The sequence below is a fragment of the Neolamprologus multifasciatus genome, chromosome 3, assembly GCF_963576455.1.
Source record: "Neolamprologus multifasciatus chromosome 3, fNeoMul1.2, whole genome shotgun sequence".
Classification (NCBI taxonomy): Eukaryota; Metazoa; Chordata; class Actinopteri; order Cichliformes; family Cichlidae; genus Neolamprologus; species Neolamprologus multifasciatus.
The window spans coordinates 41,682,511-41,699,571 of record NC_140441.1 but is presented as its reverse complement, the minus strand read 5'-3'; the positions used below and the strand labels follow the sequence as shown (position 1 = coordinate 41,699,571).

Below are 17,061 nucleotides of genomic sequence, written 5' to 3'. Positions count from 1 at the left end.
GAAGCAAACAGCAAAAGTAAGAGCGAATTCAAGCATAGTTTTGATCTTCTTTAGCCGCTGGTTGAGTGAATTTTGGTCGGAGAGTGACGAAACCTGCTGTTTCGGAACCTGTAAGATTTCAGTTTTCAGCACCCGATAGTATATATATATATATATATATATATATATATATATATATATATATATATATATATATATATATATATATATATATATATATATATATATATACCTTTCCACATATAAGCATACATGATCAGAAGATGTTAGTTTTCTTTGAACCTCCCTTCATATTTGAATAAGCAATGATGAAACAGTTCTAAGTGATGAAGTCTAATAAATCCAGATATAGATCTTCTTTCAGTAACAATCACTGTCCACTATGCTTCGCATTTACAGCTCAGACATTGTCCAAAACACACTCAATTTCACCCACTGTAAATGAAAAACGAAAAAAAGATAGCAATGGTAGCTAAAGTTAAGCGCTTTAAGATTTTGTCAAAACCTGCAAATTTTTGTGTTGTCCTCGGGTCAAAAATGACCCCAGGTGTATGGCAAACAAGTGTATGGGAATCCCGAGGACATTACAAGGGTTAACTAGTGATAAAATATTGGCTAATTCATATTTTCATTGTGTAATTGTAACATCTACCCATACCTGTAGGGGATTTTTGAGCCTGATGTTTATATAACTCTAAATATTTATATAATCAATAAATTATCAAAAATAGAAGAAGATTTTAAGACCGCTCCTTGCTGAATATCTTTTGCACACACACACATGTACTGAATGTGTTCTGTGAACATGGCAGATACATAACTTGCCTCTCTAAATATTCAAGGCTTGTGGTCCCTCTTGGTTAAAACACATTCAGACTGCTGTCATGCTGTCTGTATTGCTGTTTGTTGTCTTTGTAAAGATGAATAAAACTCATAAAGAGATCTTGGTTTGTGAAGTGCATTGAAGATGTCCACAACAAACTCTCAAGCACCTGTGTGATGATACAGCTTGAGGGAAGATCAGTTTACTTCCACTACCATCTTCACTAACCACACACTTTTTTGGCTTTTATGGCAATGGTTCTCATGCAGAAGGCTGATGGCCAAACTTTCTGCACCTTCCTGATAGAGACTCTTGTTCAGATTCAGTAGCACACTAGACTTATATACTCTCCTTTAGCAATCAAAGTGCTTTATACTGCATGTATCTATTTACACAAGCACTTTTTTCTACACTTAAGTGTTTTCCATCCAATATTCACGCTCCAGTAAAACATTGGGAATCAATGCGGGGTTCAGTATCTTGCCCAAGGATACTTTGGCATGCAGACTGGAACAACAAGGGATTGAATTACGAACCTTCTCAAGAGTTGATGACCTGCCTCCTGATCTACAATTACCTTGTTTTTACATGCTATGATTAGTGTATGATAGGTGGTTTTTAAGGGTACATCTATAGCCTTAAATTGAAGACTGACTATATCTATCTATCTATCTATCTATCTATCTATCTATCTATCTATCTATCTATCTATCTATCTATCTATCTATCTATCTATCTATCTTCATAACTACACTGGAGAAAGGAAGAGTGTCATCGTGTTTCACTTCCTGCCTACCTGAATGTGGAACTGTGCATTCTATGTACAATGCATGAAGTTGAGTGGAGTGAGCATGTCAGTGGCAGCAGAATAAAGGGCGGAGCCTAAGATAAGAATGCCACACCTTCACACTGGCACCTCCCACAGTAGAACATTTAGGAAAGTTAAAGTCATAGCATACATTCAGAGAACATGAGTGCTTAACTGAGTTGAATTTTTGTCACCTCAAGTCAGCCTAGCATTTTGAGGCATTTTGACAAAAGGAAGCGCTGCTCACTGAAGTTTTCTCTCAGAGCCCTTTTTTTCCCCTACCCCTATCAGTAACCCTATCAGTAACCCTATCAGTAACACTATTAGTAAGCCTATCAGTAACCCTATCAGTAAATGCATGTGAAAACAGTGAATCCAACCTCTGCTCATGGTTACAGTCACTTAGATCAACTATATTCATTGTTCTGATGCATGCAAAGAAAGAATGAAGTGAAATAAGTGTGAAAACAACACAGTATTTGTTGCGTGTGGTTTTAAAGGCTAGCGTTTCTGTGGCTTTCAATTCGGCTGATAAACAGCGCTGTCACCACAGTGGAAAATAACAGGGGGAGGTGCACAAGACCTGTTGCGCGCCAGAATGTGCTCAAGAATATGGTCAGGCAAGAAAACTGTTGATATACACACTGACTGTGTCAGGTTGTAATAGAGGAAAATGAAAAAAAAAAGTTAAAATAAATTTAGATGATGTAACTTTAGTATAACTAATGTACTTTTAAATCTGTGATTTCATCGTTTCCATCATTAAAGAGGTAACTGTTGCAGGATTCTCATACGCTGTTTTTCATGAAAGCTTGCAGGATTGAAAAAAATGTTTTAATTACATTTCATTATAAAACATATCATTATATTTTTCTAAAGTCTGTGAAAATACAAAGGTTAGTGTTATCTAGTCAAAAGACAGTACTTTAATATTCGCTGCCTCTTCTTAAACTTTGCTGTGAACCATTACTGACTGTACAGGCCGTGTGAGTTCACCACACTGTGAAGTCTCTTCCTGTCAAGTGATCAGTATCTCGCTCATGCGTCCTTCCCACTGAACAACACTTGACTCTCCCTATTAGTAAACTTTATATGCCCTTCTTTTATTTGATATGAAGACAAATTAAGGCAGAAAAAAACAAACATAAAAACGTTTAGTCCAGGGTAAAAAAACTTAACCACTAAACATGCTTTCTCATCATGAACACAGAGAATCAGCTCTATGCACTGGCAGCATAAACAACATGAGTTTCCACTTGTGTCTCTATTGCAGGCCTTCTGCTTCTGGGTGTTTGTGGGTGGAGTCTCAACACTGCAGAGTAAACAGAGCCCACATTCTGTAGGTGAAAACATTTACAGTCACATACAAAAACAACCACAGTCATTACTTTCCTTATTCTCGACTGTGACAGTCTGATAGCATGTGAGAGATCATTCTGGGCTTGGCTTCAAAAAATGTAGGGTGGTCAAGAGGCTAGGTAGAGTCTGATCACGCTTTCATATGCAGAAGTAGCCCAGTCAAGGCAGGCGAATCAAACCTCACTGCTATGAGGCAACAGTAGCAACACTGCACCACTAGATATACTGTAGCACTACTTTAACATACTAGCTGCACATTTGAGCTGGAAAAGTTTAACCATGATACATGAGGTTACTCAGTGTGTTGAGATTTGACACAGTGCCACAGCCTAATGAAGAAAATGCTAAAAACACATTAGTCTGGTTCATTTTTAACTGTGACATTTGTTCTTTACATTAATTTGAAGCCACAGTCAGTGATAACAGGTGTCATGATGGTGTTTACCAGCTACAATGTCTACATCTCTGTGTACACTTACACTAAATGTGATGTTTGATACATATTTTTTTTCTGGACACAATTGATAGATACGGTATCGAAGTGTCGTGAACTGGCTGTGTGAAGCAGGCAAGATAGGACCCAAAACAGACTCACGGAGGCTCAGAATGCAGCTTTATTGCTAAAAACCAGAAATACAAAAACTAACTAAACAGATAAGCATGCAGGTAGAACACACGGCGGGGAATGAGGGAGATTGCAAAGCAGCATAGAGTGTGTCATAAAACAGTGTGTCGGATTTTATTTTTTAATAATTTTGTTGCTTCAGCAACATTAAATTTAAAAACTGTACTTTTGAGTTAAAATATATATTTATAATTTTAATAAATGATAAATTAAAAAGGCATGAACATTTTTTTGTATCGTAAAAATATCGAACCGTGACACCAAAGTATCGAACCGAACCATGAATTTTGTGTATCGTTGCACCGCTAATATATATATACTTCATTAAGCTAACCCCACTTAGCTTCTGAGAGCAGATGAGATCAGACATCCATGAGTGTGTATGTGATTGTACATTTAGTTGATTCTCTATGTGCATGAGGGTAAAACATGTATGTTAGTGAAGTCATTATAACATTTTTGTGTCCGTTTTTCTGCTGGTTTGTTTGTTTCTATCTTAATGAAACAAGAGCATACAAAGTTACTCATAGGGGGAGTCAAAAAGTCTTTGGGGGAGGGAGTTGTGAGCAAAATACTCGTCGCCTTACAGGAAGAGAGTGCACAGTGTGGTCTGAGTACAGTCAAAAGAGGTTCACATGAAGTTTAAGAAGAAGAAATGAAACTTGAACTACTTGCTTTTGACTAGATAAATCCAGCCTTTGTACATTTACAGATTTTTGTTTTACCTATTTTAGAAAAAACATTGAGAATGAGAAATTACACACACATACACACACACACACACACACACACACACTCCTCGTGCCTATGGTACAACAACTTTTCTCCGTGCCCCTGGTACACTGCGCAGGAACACCTTGCCGCACACACACAGACACACACACATATGTCTATATATATATCTATATATACATATATATAGATATATATAGATATACTTTTTAAAAGAACAATCTGGCATGCTTTGATGAAAAATTATGTGTTGGTCATGACACTTAGCACAACGGCTAATGAAAATTATGCAGCCAGGGATTGCACTAGAGCTGTTTCTTAGTACTGAATTAAATAATATCTTATGTGTATTCATTTTCATTTATTTTAACTTCATCACGTGTTTTCATTTTTCATTGTCCTCTATTACATCCTGACACAGTCGGTGTGTGTATGGGCAGCTTTCTTGCCTGACGATGTTCTTGTGTAGTCTTACGCTCCTCCCCCTGTAATTTTCCACTGTGGTGACAGCATGTTCTATCAGCTAAAACGAAAGCCTTTTTCTTGCCTGCATCGGAAGGATAAATAAACAAAGGTGATCTGAGTAACTTTGACCATGAGTAGAGGCTAGTTTCACTGTTTTCAAATTTGAGGGTGTTTTTGTTTGACTGATACTTGATCATTTTGCTTCATCTGTTTTTATTTATCATCTGTTTGTTATTTATGTTCCTTTCTCTCCATCATTCCCTGAATGTGCATTATGCCACTTTACAATATGTGTGGTTACATCTGGTTATAAACATTCCAATATTATGTCGTCTGCAGAGAGAACGAGAGGGGCAGGTATGTGGTGCATCATGTGTCTTTGAGGAGTGGATGAAAACTGTTGCAAGAGCATTCAGTTTATGTCTCTAGGTGAGGGTGGCAGACTCATGCCTGATGGATGGAGAGGTTTATCAGTTTCATTCATACATCCTCTTCTTCTTATCCTTGTGAGGGTCGCTGGAGGGGTGGGGGGGACTCCGAACCAAAAGCACTGTATCAAACGGTTCAATACTGATACGAGTATTGTTGCACCCCTAATATATTTATCAGATTACCCTGAATTTCCAATTTAGCTATGTTGCAATAGGCCTAGACTTCTGGGGAGGCTTCCCATGATGCATGTTTGTGTTTTTGTTCACTTTCTATAGGCTTATAGATCACTGTGGATTTAGTCATTAGTAGGGATGGGTATCATTTAGGTTTTATCCGATACCGGTGCCAAACTGGTACTTTTGAAACGGTGCCGGTGCTTAAACGGTGCTCGAACCGGTGCTTAAAGAATGGAATACACAAAATTGGTCCAAAAACCTCTCATGTTCAGCAGGTTTTTTGTAAAAAGATAACAATGTTAGCCTTTTCTGCAGCTATGGGGCATATATGGTATCATTCTTGGCTGGAAGCAGTGCTTAAACAATGGAAAAAACACAAACTTTGTCCAAAAACCTCTCATGTTTAACTGTTTTCCACTTTTTCTTTGGTCATTTTAGCCTTTTTGGCCAGGGTGAAGGGAGTATCTGCCATCAAACAAGAAGACAGCTGCATGTAACTACGACGGTGTTTGCTAGTTCACCTTACATGCATTAATGTAATAACGTGGTTAGCCTACTCAACGTAAATTACACACAAGCAACATTAAGCTACTCACGCAGAGAAGAACGGCTGCTGCTGCCATCATCCTCATCATTTCTGCTACACTGGCAGGGCTAGGGGCCAGGACTCTCCTCTTCGGGTTTTTGGGGGATGTTGCTAACTCCGGCTCCGATAACAGGCACCACACCTGCAGTAGATGTGCACGGTGTGAGGTCTCGCAGCAAGCTATCAAATACGGCGCATTTCTCGGCTTTTAAAAAAAATGCTATGCGTCGCCAGGTGTTTCATCGGATTTGAGGTGTTACCTCCTTTGACAGTATCACATTATCAGCTTAAAGCACTTGTTGCAGGCTGCTGAGTTTGCATATTTTGCAGTGAAGTACAGCCAGACTTTTGACCGCTTCGCCTTGGGCATTTTTAATCTGTAGCTCTGCTCTGAAAGAACGTACGTACCTGGACCCGCCTACTATCCTCGGAAACGTGGCTAGAATCTAAAGTGTATCACAGCTCAGGAAAAAAAGCACCGAAATGTGCACTGCTTTTCGGTCTGGTTACTACCGTTTATGGACCCATCCCTAGTCATTAGTCATTTTTACTCCACAGCATGTCTTTGTCCTGTTTTCTAACCATGGCAGATGGCTGATCCCTGAGCCTGGTCGACACAGGTTTATTAGTGTTAAAAGAGAGTTTCTCCTTCCCACTGCTGCTTACTCATTCCCTTATGCGTAAGCAGCAGTATCTTGAGCTGAATATTGGAAAAAGTTTGCCAGTCTAATGAATCTTGGTTCCTGTTATGACATTTTGATAGTAATGTCCGAATTTGTTAGAAACAACATGAAAGAATTAATGCGTCCTGCCTTATTTAAGGATTCAGGCTGTGGGTGGCTGTAGCTCAGGTGGCAGAGCAGGTCAGCCACTAATCAGAAGGTCGGTGGTTCAATCCCAGGCTGCCTCCTGGCTGCATGCCAAATATCCTTGGGCAAGATACTAACCCCATCTTTGCCTACTGGTTGTGGTCAGAAGGCACGGTGGCGCCAGTGTCTGGCAGCCTCGACTCTGTCAGTGCGCCCCAGGGCAGCTGTGGCTACAATGTAGCTTGCCATCGCCAGCATGTGAATGAATGGGTGAATGACTGAATGTAGTGTGAAGCGCTTTGGGGTCCTTAGGGACTGAGTAAAGCGCTATACAAATGCAGGCCATTTACCATTTTACCCTGGTATAAAATGGGTATCATTTGAACACTACGGCTTATCTCAGTTTGTCCAGTCCACCTATCTTTTCATGGCTGCTTCCATCAGGATAATGTTCTACAACAAAAAGCTCAGATCATCTCAAACTAGTTTGTTAAACATGCCAGTGAGTTCATTAATGCTTTCTTCCATCTCCAAATCCCAATCAAGTTGTGCACTGCTGGATATGGTGGAACAGGAGATTTGTATATAGATGTGCAGTCAGCACATCTGTAACAATTTTGTGATGCTTTTTATGTTAATATGGACCAAAATCTCTGAGGAAAGTTTCCAGCACCTTGTAGAATGCCACAGAAAATTGAGGCACATCCAAAGGCCGACATGGCTCAGAGCTAGCTGTACCTAAAATGTCTCCCACACACCCACGGGAGCTTTTCACCTCAGCTGTACTGTCAGGCGCTGTGATGTTGCTTCCTTTCAGTGGTCTCTTAGACCACTATGGTCTACATTTTTCGACTCAGACAAACGTCTGACAAATAAGAAAGACACAGAAACACAATAAGGAGTACCCAAACATGGCCCAAATGCAAGTTTTATTTATGCTTTATTTATTCTTAATTCTTTGCAGGCAGGCAGACAAAGGCTATCCTGTGAGTCTATCTTGTGGCAGCATAGATAACATGTGGCTCCAGGTCTCGTGTGGTAGGTCCACAGCTTCTTTTGGCTTTTTTTTTGGAAACTTAGAGCTGCATAGTTCAGATCGCTTGAACTCATATTCTGAAATATCAAAGAATTTAGGTGAACGCTGTGTTTGTTAAAAATATGAAAGGTTGGTGGAGTTATAATATCTCAATAATAATACCAGATATACATAACATCATTACATATGCAAATCTGTAACACTCAGATTAATGACTATAGAGTCACCATATTATCATATACAGAAAACCATTGAGTGGAGATGGAATGACCCAAGCCATCACTGTGACATACAGTTCTTCCTTTCTTCTTCTTCGACTTGACAAACTTCATGCTAATGCTTCTGCTTTCTAAAAACAGAAGAACTAAGAACAGAGTTATAACTAGCATTTTATTGTTATTGCATTTCATTTATAATCTTCGACTAATTGATTATATATAATACAATAAAATTTCTTTATTCTTTTATAATTTACAACTTTGACAGTTTTAAGTGACAACTACTACACAATATCTCTGCTGGGATCAATAGTGTTATATTGTTATAATAATTCATTTTTGTTCATTAAAATAAATGGTTTAGAGTTCTTTTTTCTTGCTTGAAGGTCGAGGTTTTCATAGAGTCATCAAATGTCTAATGGTTCTGTTAAATCATAAACATTTTATATATAGAGAGAAAAGATGCATTTACCTCACTGCTTTGCTCTGGTTGCTGTTGTGGACCTAAAGGCCAAATATGAAATTGTAATTAGTTTATTAGGAACACAGTACTTTGCTTTGGGTTTGTTGATCAGCAGCAAGAGAAGGTGAAACTAATCATAGCCACATTTACTTGTTTGAGGTTTACTGATTTTTAAAACCAGAACAATGACGACCATAGTGAGTAAACCAGTCAGACCAGCCAGGATGATGCTCAATGGTTGGGTCGTTCTGTTGGACTCTTCTAAAAAGTGTGGTTAAGATATATTTTTACAAGATGCTGAACGTACTGCACAGTGAAGATTAAAATCTTTCCACTCATCACAGAATCTCACCTTCAGTCTTAAAATCCTCTCCTTCACTGGTTTCACCACCTGTGACCACGATTGTTGTATTATTTTACAATTTGCTGTTTGTAGTTACTGTGTTTCCACATTACATGATGAGAAACACGAAAGTTGCAGAGAAAGGTTTTTAACCAAAACTCACCTTGAATTCTCAACTCTACCCTAGTGGAAATAATTATATGATAGTCCATGAAAAATCCACAGAAATACAGGCCAGCATCAGACAGATCCACTGGCTTTATTTGAAGAAAGACGGTGACGTTGTTGGAAGTCATATTGAATTTTCCATTTTGAAATCCATCACAGAATAAAGCTTGTCCATTGGAGCCATACATAGAGGCAATGCAGCTCAACGTAGCTCTGCTGACCACTCTGAACCACTCTGTATGTGTTGAACTTCTGGAAATGTTGGAGCACTGCAGTGTGACTTCTTCACCAGACTGGACCTCCACAGTCTGAAATTCAGAACCAGAGACAGAGCGCCAGCCTGAAACAAACACAAGATTCATCCTAGAGAGTGCAGTACCAGAATATTGTAACAGTGAAACTGTTTTAATGAATTTGCGGTGTCCTAATAATCAAATTGAAATACTGGAAGGTTAGCTGTTGCATAATTTGGAGTAGAGAGTAGTAAGGTACCACTACTTACTTATGCCGCATTGAAACAAAGCTGTTATAAAGATGAGGCTCCTCATTGTGTGATTAAATCTGCCACTGATCGGATAGTTTGTAACACACAGCTCATATAAGGGGTTTAGAGGGGCGGGGTGTTTTTGTTTAACTTGCCAATGACCTATCGGTAGTGTGCAATGCATCTGCATGTAGTCAAGTTTCATCTGTTATCAATAGATACATAAAGGTTTTGTACATGGAGATTGGAGAATATCTCCTATGACATTTTTATTCTTTTAAACTATTATCCTTTTCTAGTCCCTAAGCATCTGGTATAACATGGAAAAGAATACCTGCAGTATCATTATGTTATATTGGGTACAGTTTTCTATGGTTTCTATTTGGAGTTTTCTTGTTGAGGCTGATATGTGTCCCTGGTGAAGCACCAACATTTTCACATTTCTGGTGCACACTCAGCTCTTTCTTAAATTTTACATGTAAAACAAGTGTGTTCTGGTTACATACTTGTTTCAACTTAGTACATAGTTTAGCCAAGGTACATTATATAACTGTGTGTGTGTGTCTACATCTAAGGTAAAATTTGATTTTGTCTGACGGACGCAAAAGTAGGTTTACATAGTTTTCTGGGCGATACAGTCATGAAACTTTACAGGCGTCTAGCTCAGTACAGAGAACTTCTGAACATTAACATTAGCATTTTAATTATGCTGGTATTTTTGCCCCAGAAGTGACAACATTTAGACAGGAGTGGATAGTGCTATGTTATGAATGCTAACATTAGCAGGCTTGATTATTCAGCAGCATTTAAAAGTTACAGACAAGAATTACAAAAAGTACAATTTACATTCATACCTGCCAACTACTAAACCTTTTTTTTTAGTTCATAGTGACTCCATGACCACAGAATCACATACCTGTTTTAGTGTTTTTCACATGGTTCTTCATACAGCATTGTAGTTACACAAAGACCAAATCCTTAACACTGCAATTTTAAGCATGTTTTCATATAAGGGTCTAACACTGAGGCAGAGACAGAGTTTGCAGTTTATATTTTCTGACAGAAAAGACTGTCTGAAGAGGGACTATTCAGACGTTAAGTGGGAATAACTGAGCTTAATAACTTTTGTGTTTCTCTCAGGGCAGCAATGACTACAGTTGTGGTTTCAACGTGTGCTATATTAGATACCAAAGGTTTAGTCCAGACTTATTGAAAGGACCGATTTTATCTGGTTATTTTGTCCCATTTATAAACGCCTGTTTAAAGTTATTTTTAGAGCAATGCAGCATTTCCCTTTTTATCTATTTTTTAACTCAAGTCCAAGCTTGGCGAAGCCAAAAGTTATGGGTTTAATCCAATTTAATACAACTGAATCCTACAAAAGTGAGAACTCACCAGATGCTTTTGAAACCTCTCAGCTTTGATGGCTTTTATTGTACTCTGTACTTCCTGTAATTTCTGGTTTGTGGAATGATGATACTGTGTTTTTTCCACCTTTGTCAGGAATGGGAATGCATCTTCCACACAACAGATAGAGGTGTTAAAGCATCCACAAACCTGATACAATGGGTTAGATGTCATGGTCTCTTAGACATGCTTTTAGAGGAGTGGTACTCACTCCAGTTCATTTTCTTTTCTTTTGCTGAATAAAATATTTAAGGATAGCTTTTAAACAGCATCAGATTAAGAGTAGTGGTAATTTATTTGCTGATCACCTGAGTGATTACTAGTTGATGGACTGGGACAAAAAATCAGCCCTGGCATTTTTGGTCCTGGCAGCCCACCATGGTCACTCAAAAAAAGTTAAAAGTTTGGACACACCTTCTCATTTAATGATTTTGCTTTCATACATCGAATATATGATGCAAAATATATGTAGCAAAGATTGATAAATAACTCTAAATATGTCTTACATTTTAGATTGCTGAAAGTAGCCACCCTTTGCTTTGTTGACAGCATTGCAAACCCTCGGCCTGCCTCAGTGAGCTTCATGATGTGGTCACCTGAAATGGTTTTCCCTTCAAAATTTCAATCAATGTCGCCTGCTCTGGCACCTGGAAGAAAATTGACTATGGTTGCTGGTGTCTCTAGCTTCACATGTCTCAGAACAGAATTGTCAAAAACCTAAGTTTGATCTCAGTCAAGTGTGTCGCCGAGTGGGGAAAAGCGTTTAGAGGCTGAGGAGTAACTAAACATCTGACACATGAAAGTGCAGGAGAGACCGGTAAAGAGGCCATGCTGCTAGCTAGTCGGCTATGAGCTAAGCTAGGCTAGCAAAACCCTAAAGACACAGTGGGTGAATACTGTAACTATACATTTACGAGTGAAGCGAGTATGCTACGGTTGAAGCACATGAAGATTACACTGCTACGCAGATAAGCTACCCAGCACATCACCGTTTGATGGAAAAGGCAGGAAGTGATACTCTACCACAGAAAGAGTGAACACCAAGTGACAGCGCCTCAACCTAGAAATTTATACACACAGAAAGGTTTCTGAAAGTCAAAATTATTGGATTTATGAAGCTGAATTTAATAAATTGTGCATAAATTAGTATTTATTTTCCGATTTGGATATACGCATTTGTAAAATAGTTTTACGTGTAACCAAATTGCTGTGTATTTGTGGGTGGATTCAAGCATGTGCTTGGGAGTCTTCAGAAGTTGCACACAAATAATTGTACACATTCTTAAAGCTTATATATGTTGCACATTTGCAACCCTTTTGAGACATATTTCTCTCAATACAGCAGCAGCATACTGTCACTGTGAGGCCAGGTTACTAGCTGTAGCTGGTACTACTAGCCGCACTGACAGCTAACATGCAGGTTAATTTTGTACATTTTGCTGAATCTATTTTTAGTTTAGTTTCTTTTTATTGTTTTCTGTCAGCTTTTGACCTCCACCTTTTCATCACTTCTTCTAGAAGCTGCGTAAGCTGAGGTTTGATTAGGCATTGTCCAGTGTAAGTAATGAAAAAGAAGGAATGGATTGCTGTCAGTGCTTGTACGGCCAGTACATCAGCCCAAAAGTGTGTAGGCCCACCATGAAAATGCCCAGTAAGCCACATTACCAGTTCAGACCTGGTGATGCCCTGACTTTAAATCTATTTTCACAGTGCTTTTCATTTATGTTGATCTGATGTCTCAGCAACTCGTCCATGAATTTCAATGATATTTTATGACCCTGACACTTGGATTGTGATGACACTAATCATTGATAAAGAGCATCACTGAGAACACTGAGATATCTTTTTAAATTAAAAACTTGTTCATAATATGGCCAAAATATGTTCTGTGTTTAATCTCTAACCATAGGCATTATGATTGTATAAAACTGAAGCAACTCATGTAATAAAATGTTGAGTGACGTTGTTATTATTGCCCAGTAAGTTTCTTTGACAGCCTAAGGAATTTAAAGGACATTGAAGATAAAGTTAAGACATGTAAACACAGAAAGCTAGTTTGAATCGATCGATCATTATTCTGTTGCTTTTATATCGTCCACGAGCTCTGATTTTAGAGCCTTTGTGGTTTTCACCTCAGCTCTGCTCACACCACACTGTGCTTTTCTTATTATCTGTCTCCTCCAGAGCATTAGACTCTGAGAAAATTGCATTAATCAGTTATTTCTGAATCTTCTTTATCATGTCTACGTTTTTCTTCTCAGACAACATGTGAAAAAATAAGAAAAACAAAGAGGCACAAAGCAGGGATTTAGAAGAAAAAACAACCTTGAATGCAAATTTTATTCATAATTGTATTTTTTTTCCAAGATTCATGTCACCCACTACACACACACAGAAATATATCAGCAGGTTATATTAATAAGAACTAATTCTTCTTTCCAAGTCTATCGTGTGGCAGCATACACAACGTTAGGCTCCGGTTCTCTCTGTGTCGCAGGCCTGCGGCTTCTTTTAGCTTTTGTCTGGAAACTCAGAGCTGCATAGTTCAAATCATCTGAGTTCATGTTCTGGAAATTAAAATACTTTTTTAAACAGATGAACACAACACAATTTGTGAGTTACATGACATATATTTCAGTAAGATTTTATTAGTTGAATTAAACAAGAATCAATAATGATTCTAACGTCTTAGAGTGGTTGCATTAATTTTCTTTAAAACACTGTTTTGCAACTGCTTTACTGGTTTCATCTGCATTTCACAAACTACACACAACTAGCTTTAATGTAAAGAACAGCAGAGCAGAAACAGACATTTTTATCCTCCCCAACAAAGTAACTTCTAACCAACCAGGAACATTTATTTTGAGACATACTTTCGAAGAATAATTTATAATAATAATAATAATATAATATATTTATACGTTTTTCTACACTAACTTTTAAAGTTACAATTGGTGTTAGAAATCTAATTTCGCAGACAGTGTATCATAATGGTTTATGTATTCCTTGTATTTTTGTGTGTAATTTTTAAACTAAACTTACTTATTTGCAGCTATCATCAAGCTTTTTTTCTGCTGGGATTTTGTTTTACTTTTAAAAATGTCTGTCAGATACAGATTACTGCAGTTAATGAGGAGAAAAGACTGCTTTCTCGCTTGAATAACATGTGGATGCCATAGGTTGATATTAGTCATAGAACAATTACATGTTTAAATGCATCTTTTTAAATTCAGTTCACACAATATGAGTAAAAACACATTTACCTTGTGTTCTTCACCCCTAGGTTCCGTAGCTAAACAGCGAATAGAAAATTGAGATGAGTTAATTTTCACAAACATATTTTTTATCTTCTTGTTTCAGTTTACTATGGCAGGTGAAACATTTACAGCCAAGTCTACCTGTTTGTAGGTGCCTGACTTTTAGAACCAGAACAATGACCACCATGGTAAGTAAACCAGTCAGACTACCCAGCACGATGCTCATCAGGTTTATGCCTCTTTCAGGCTCTTCTACAAACATAATTGGAGTGGAATATTTCAGTCTGGGTGAAGTCTGAGCTCAACAACAATCAAAATGCTTACAGACGCTGAGAGAAATAATCTTACTTTCAGCCTTAAATTCTTCATCATTCGTTTCACCACCTGTAAAGAAACATGGGTATTATAATACTTTGTGACTTCCAGTTCTCATTGAAAGTCTCATCATGTTGTTCTGCTACTAAGGAAACTTACCTTTAAATCTTAACTCTACTGCATTGGAAATAATAATATGCACATCCATGTAAAATCCACAGAAATACAGCCCAACATCAGATAAACCCACTTGCGTGATTTTAAGAAAGACAGAAGTGACATTCGAACTCATATTGAATTTTCCATTTTGAAATCCATCACAGAAAGAAACTTGGCCATGAGACCCAAACATAGAGGAGATGCAGCTCGTTTTAGTCGTGTTGATCACTCTGAACCACTCTGTATGGGTTTGACTTCTGGAAATGTTGGAGCACTGCAGTGTGACGTCTTCACCAGGCTGGACCGTCACAGTGTGAACTTCAGAGCCCGAGACAAAGATCCATCCTGAATCAAACAACAAAGACAAAATGAGATTCAACTCAAAATGTATGGTACAACAGACGCTGTAACAGGGCAACAACTTTTCATTTGATTTAATTACGTCACTGCTTTCTAAACTCAAATTTAAAATATGTTGGGCTCCTCGTTCCATTACTTTTTTTAAGGTCGGAGTAGTAATGTAATCTCAATACTTACTGAGGCTGCAGAAAATCAAAGCTGTTATCAAGACAAAGCTCCTCATCGTGTGTTTAATCCTTCACTGCTCGGACAGCAGTGAACCACACAGCTTTTATAAAGGGGTTTAGAGGGGCGGGGTGATTTTAGTTTGTCATCTTGCCAATGACCTGCCAAAGCAATGCAATGCATTTACATATCTTTTAGCACTGGCTAATATCAAACAACATTAAAGTAGTTTGTTTATTTGTTTGTTTATTTCTTATTTTGTGCTAGGATATTCACACTCCTAGGATCCAGTGTTATATCTGTTTTTGATCAAGTATCCTATTTTAGTCCCTTAAGACCTGGTGAAGCATATAAAGGAAAACAAAAATGGGGATCAATAGTTTTTAAAATTTAATATACTTTTCACATATGATGTTTGCATTCAGTAGACCTAAGTTAAAGCTAATTTTATATATCTTAAAGGGTTAGGGTTAGGCTGTTTAACCCTGTAGTTGTTTTCCCATACTTTCTGTCAGCTTTTGCAATCAGAATTATGCAGATAACCCTGCAAAGTTGACAAACGATGCATGCAAATCACATGACCAATTTAAGATGATATAGCAGCAAGATCCACCCTTGATAAGTCTTTGTTTTAACTTGTGTTGAAAGTGCAGAGTCAAACTACCAAGTAATAAAGGCCAAATAAAAACAAAGTTATGATAAATGATTTACACCATACTTTGTCTCAATACTATCATCATTTAGTACAAGAAAAAACTAAAACCAAAAGTATTTTCTAAGAAACATGACTTAGTTAATGACTTTAAAGATGTAGGGATGTAGATCGGTAAACCAGTAACCAGTAAATTGAGAGCTTCACTCTTGCGCTCAGCTCTCTTATCACCACAACTGACCAGTACAGCATCTGTGTCACTGCAGCCGTAGCACCTATCTATCCGTTGATTTCCCCTCTCTCCTCACTTGTGGACAAGATCCAGAGAACTCTTCCACTTGAGGCAACAGCTCATCTCTTATCCGGTGTGGGCACTCAACCCTTTTCCGGTTGAGGACCATGGCATCAGACTTGGAGATGCTGATTCTCATTCCCACCATTTCACACTCGGTGTTAGGATGCCTGGGTCGTTGACCCAGGGTTTTGAGTTTATTGTATTATTTAGCATTTCTATTCTTTGGTTTCTTCATTAGAGTTATGTCTTATGGTTTATGTCTCTGTGTAATCCTTAGTTGCTATATCCCCGTGTCCAGTCAGTGTCTGTGTCTGCCCTGGTCCCATGTCTCTGTTCCCTCTGTTGCAGTGCCTGCATGTGTCTTTAGTTCAGTCTGTGTTATGTTTCCTGTTTTATTTTGAAGGTCCATGTCTGATGTTGATGTATCTGGTTTTGCTTCCCTTTGTCTCGTTAGGCCTGATTTGCCCCAGCTGTGTTACCCATTCCCTGATTGCTCCCTCTGTGTATTTAAGCCCTGTGTTTCTCTGTGTCCGTGTTGTGATCTACTCTCATCTTGCTGTGTGTTCTGTCTGTTTGCCAGTTCAGACTGTCTGCACTTTGGGTCCTCCTACTACCACTCCTGCCTGCACACAGCCCTCACACGACAGAAGATCACGACCATACTATGGACCCAGCAGACAATGAACTTCAGGAGCGACGCCGAGCAGCCTTTGCTCAGCTGGAGGAGGAACTCCGCTGGAAGCCATGGCTCACCCCGGACGTCGGGCGTATTTTCCATGGCTCTCGGTGGTCCCCGGAGCTGCCAGAAGTCTCCACCTGTTGCTCCGCTGGCACTCAAGATGCGGCCGCTTCAGTTGGGAGTCCTCCATGTGGTTTCAGGCGCTCACGCTCCAGCCCCAGCGTCACCTTTCTGTGCACCAGAGG

The 17,061-nt window shown here is 38.6% G+C and overlaps 1 protein-coding gene and 1 long non-coding RNA gene across 2 annotated transcripts in view; one reads left to right on the top strand and one right to left on the bottom strand.

The window, feature by feature from the left end:
* Window positions 1-17,061, top strand: part of LOC146523247 (uncharacterized) — a 339,030-nt gene that overhangs the window by 222,831 nt on the left and 99,138 nt on the right. The gene's annotated exons all lie outside the window — the stretch shown is intronic.
* LOC146523262 (uncharacterized) lies at window positions 13,117-15,589 on the bottom strand. Its single transcript, XM_085143841.1, has 6 exons — window positions 15,203-15,589; window positions 14,666-15,010; window positions 14,540-14,575; window positions 14,333-14,443; window positions 14,198-14,226; window positions 13,117-13,501 (listed from the first exon to the last, which is right to left on the bottom strand). Exons 1-6 carry the CDS (start codon window positions 15,246-15,248, stop codon window positions 13,379-13,381), a joined length of 690 nt encoding a protein of 229 aa, XP_084999967.1. The 5' UTR covers window positions 15,249-15,589; the 3' UTR covers window positions 13,117-13,378.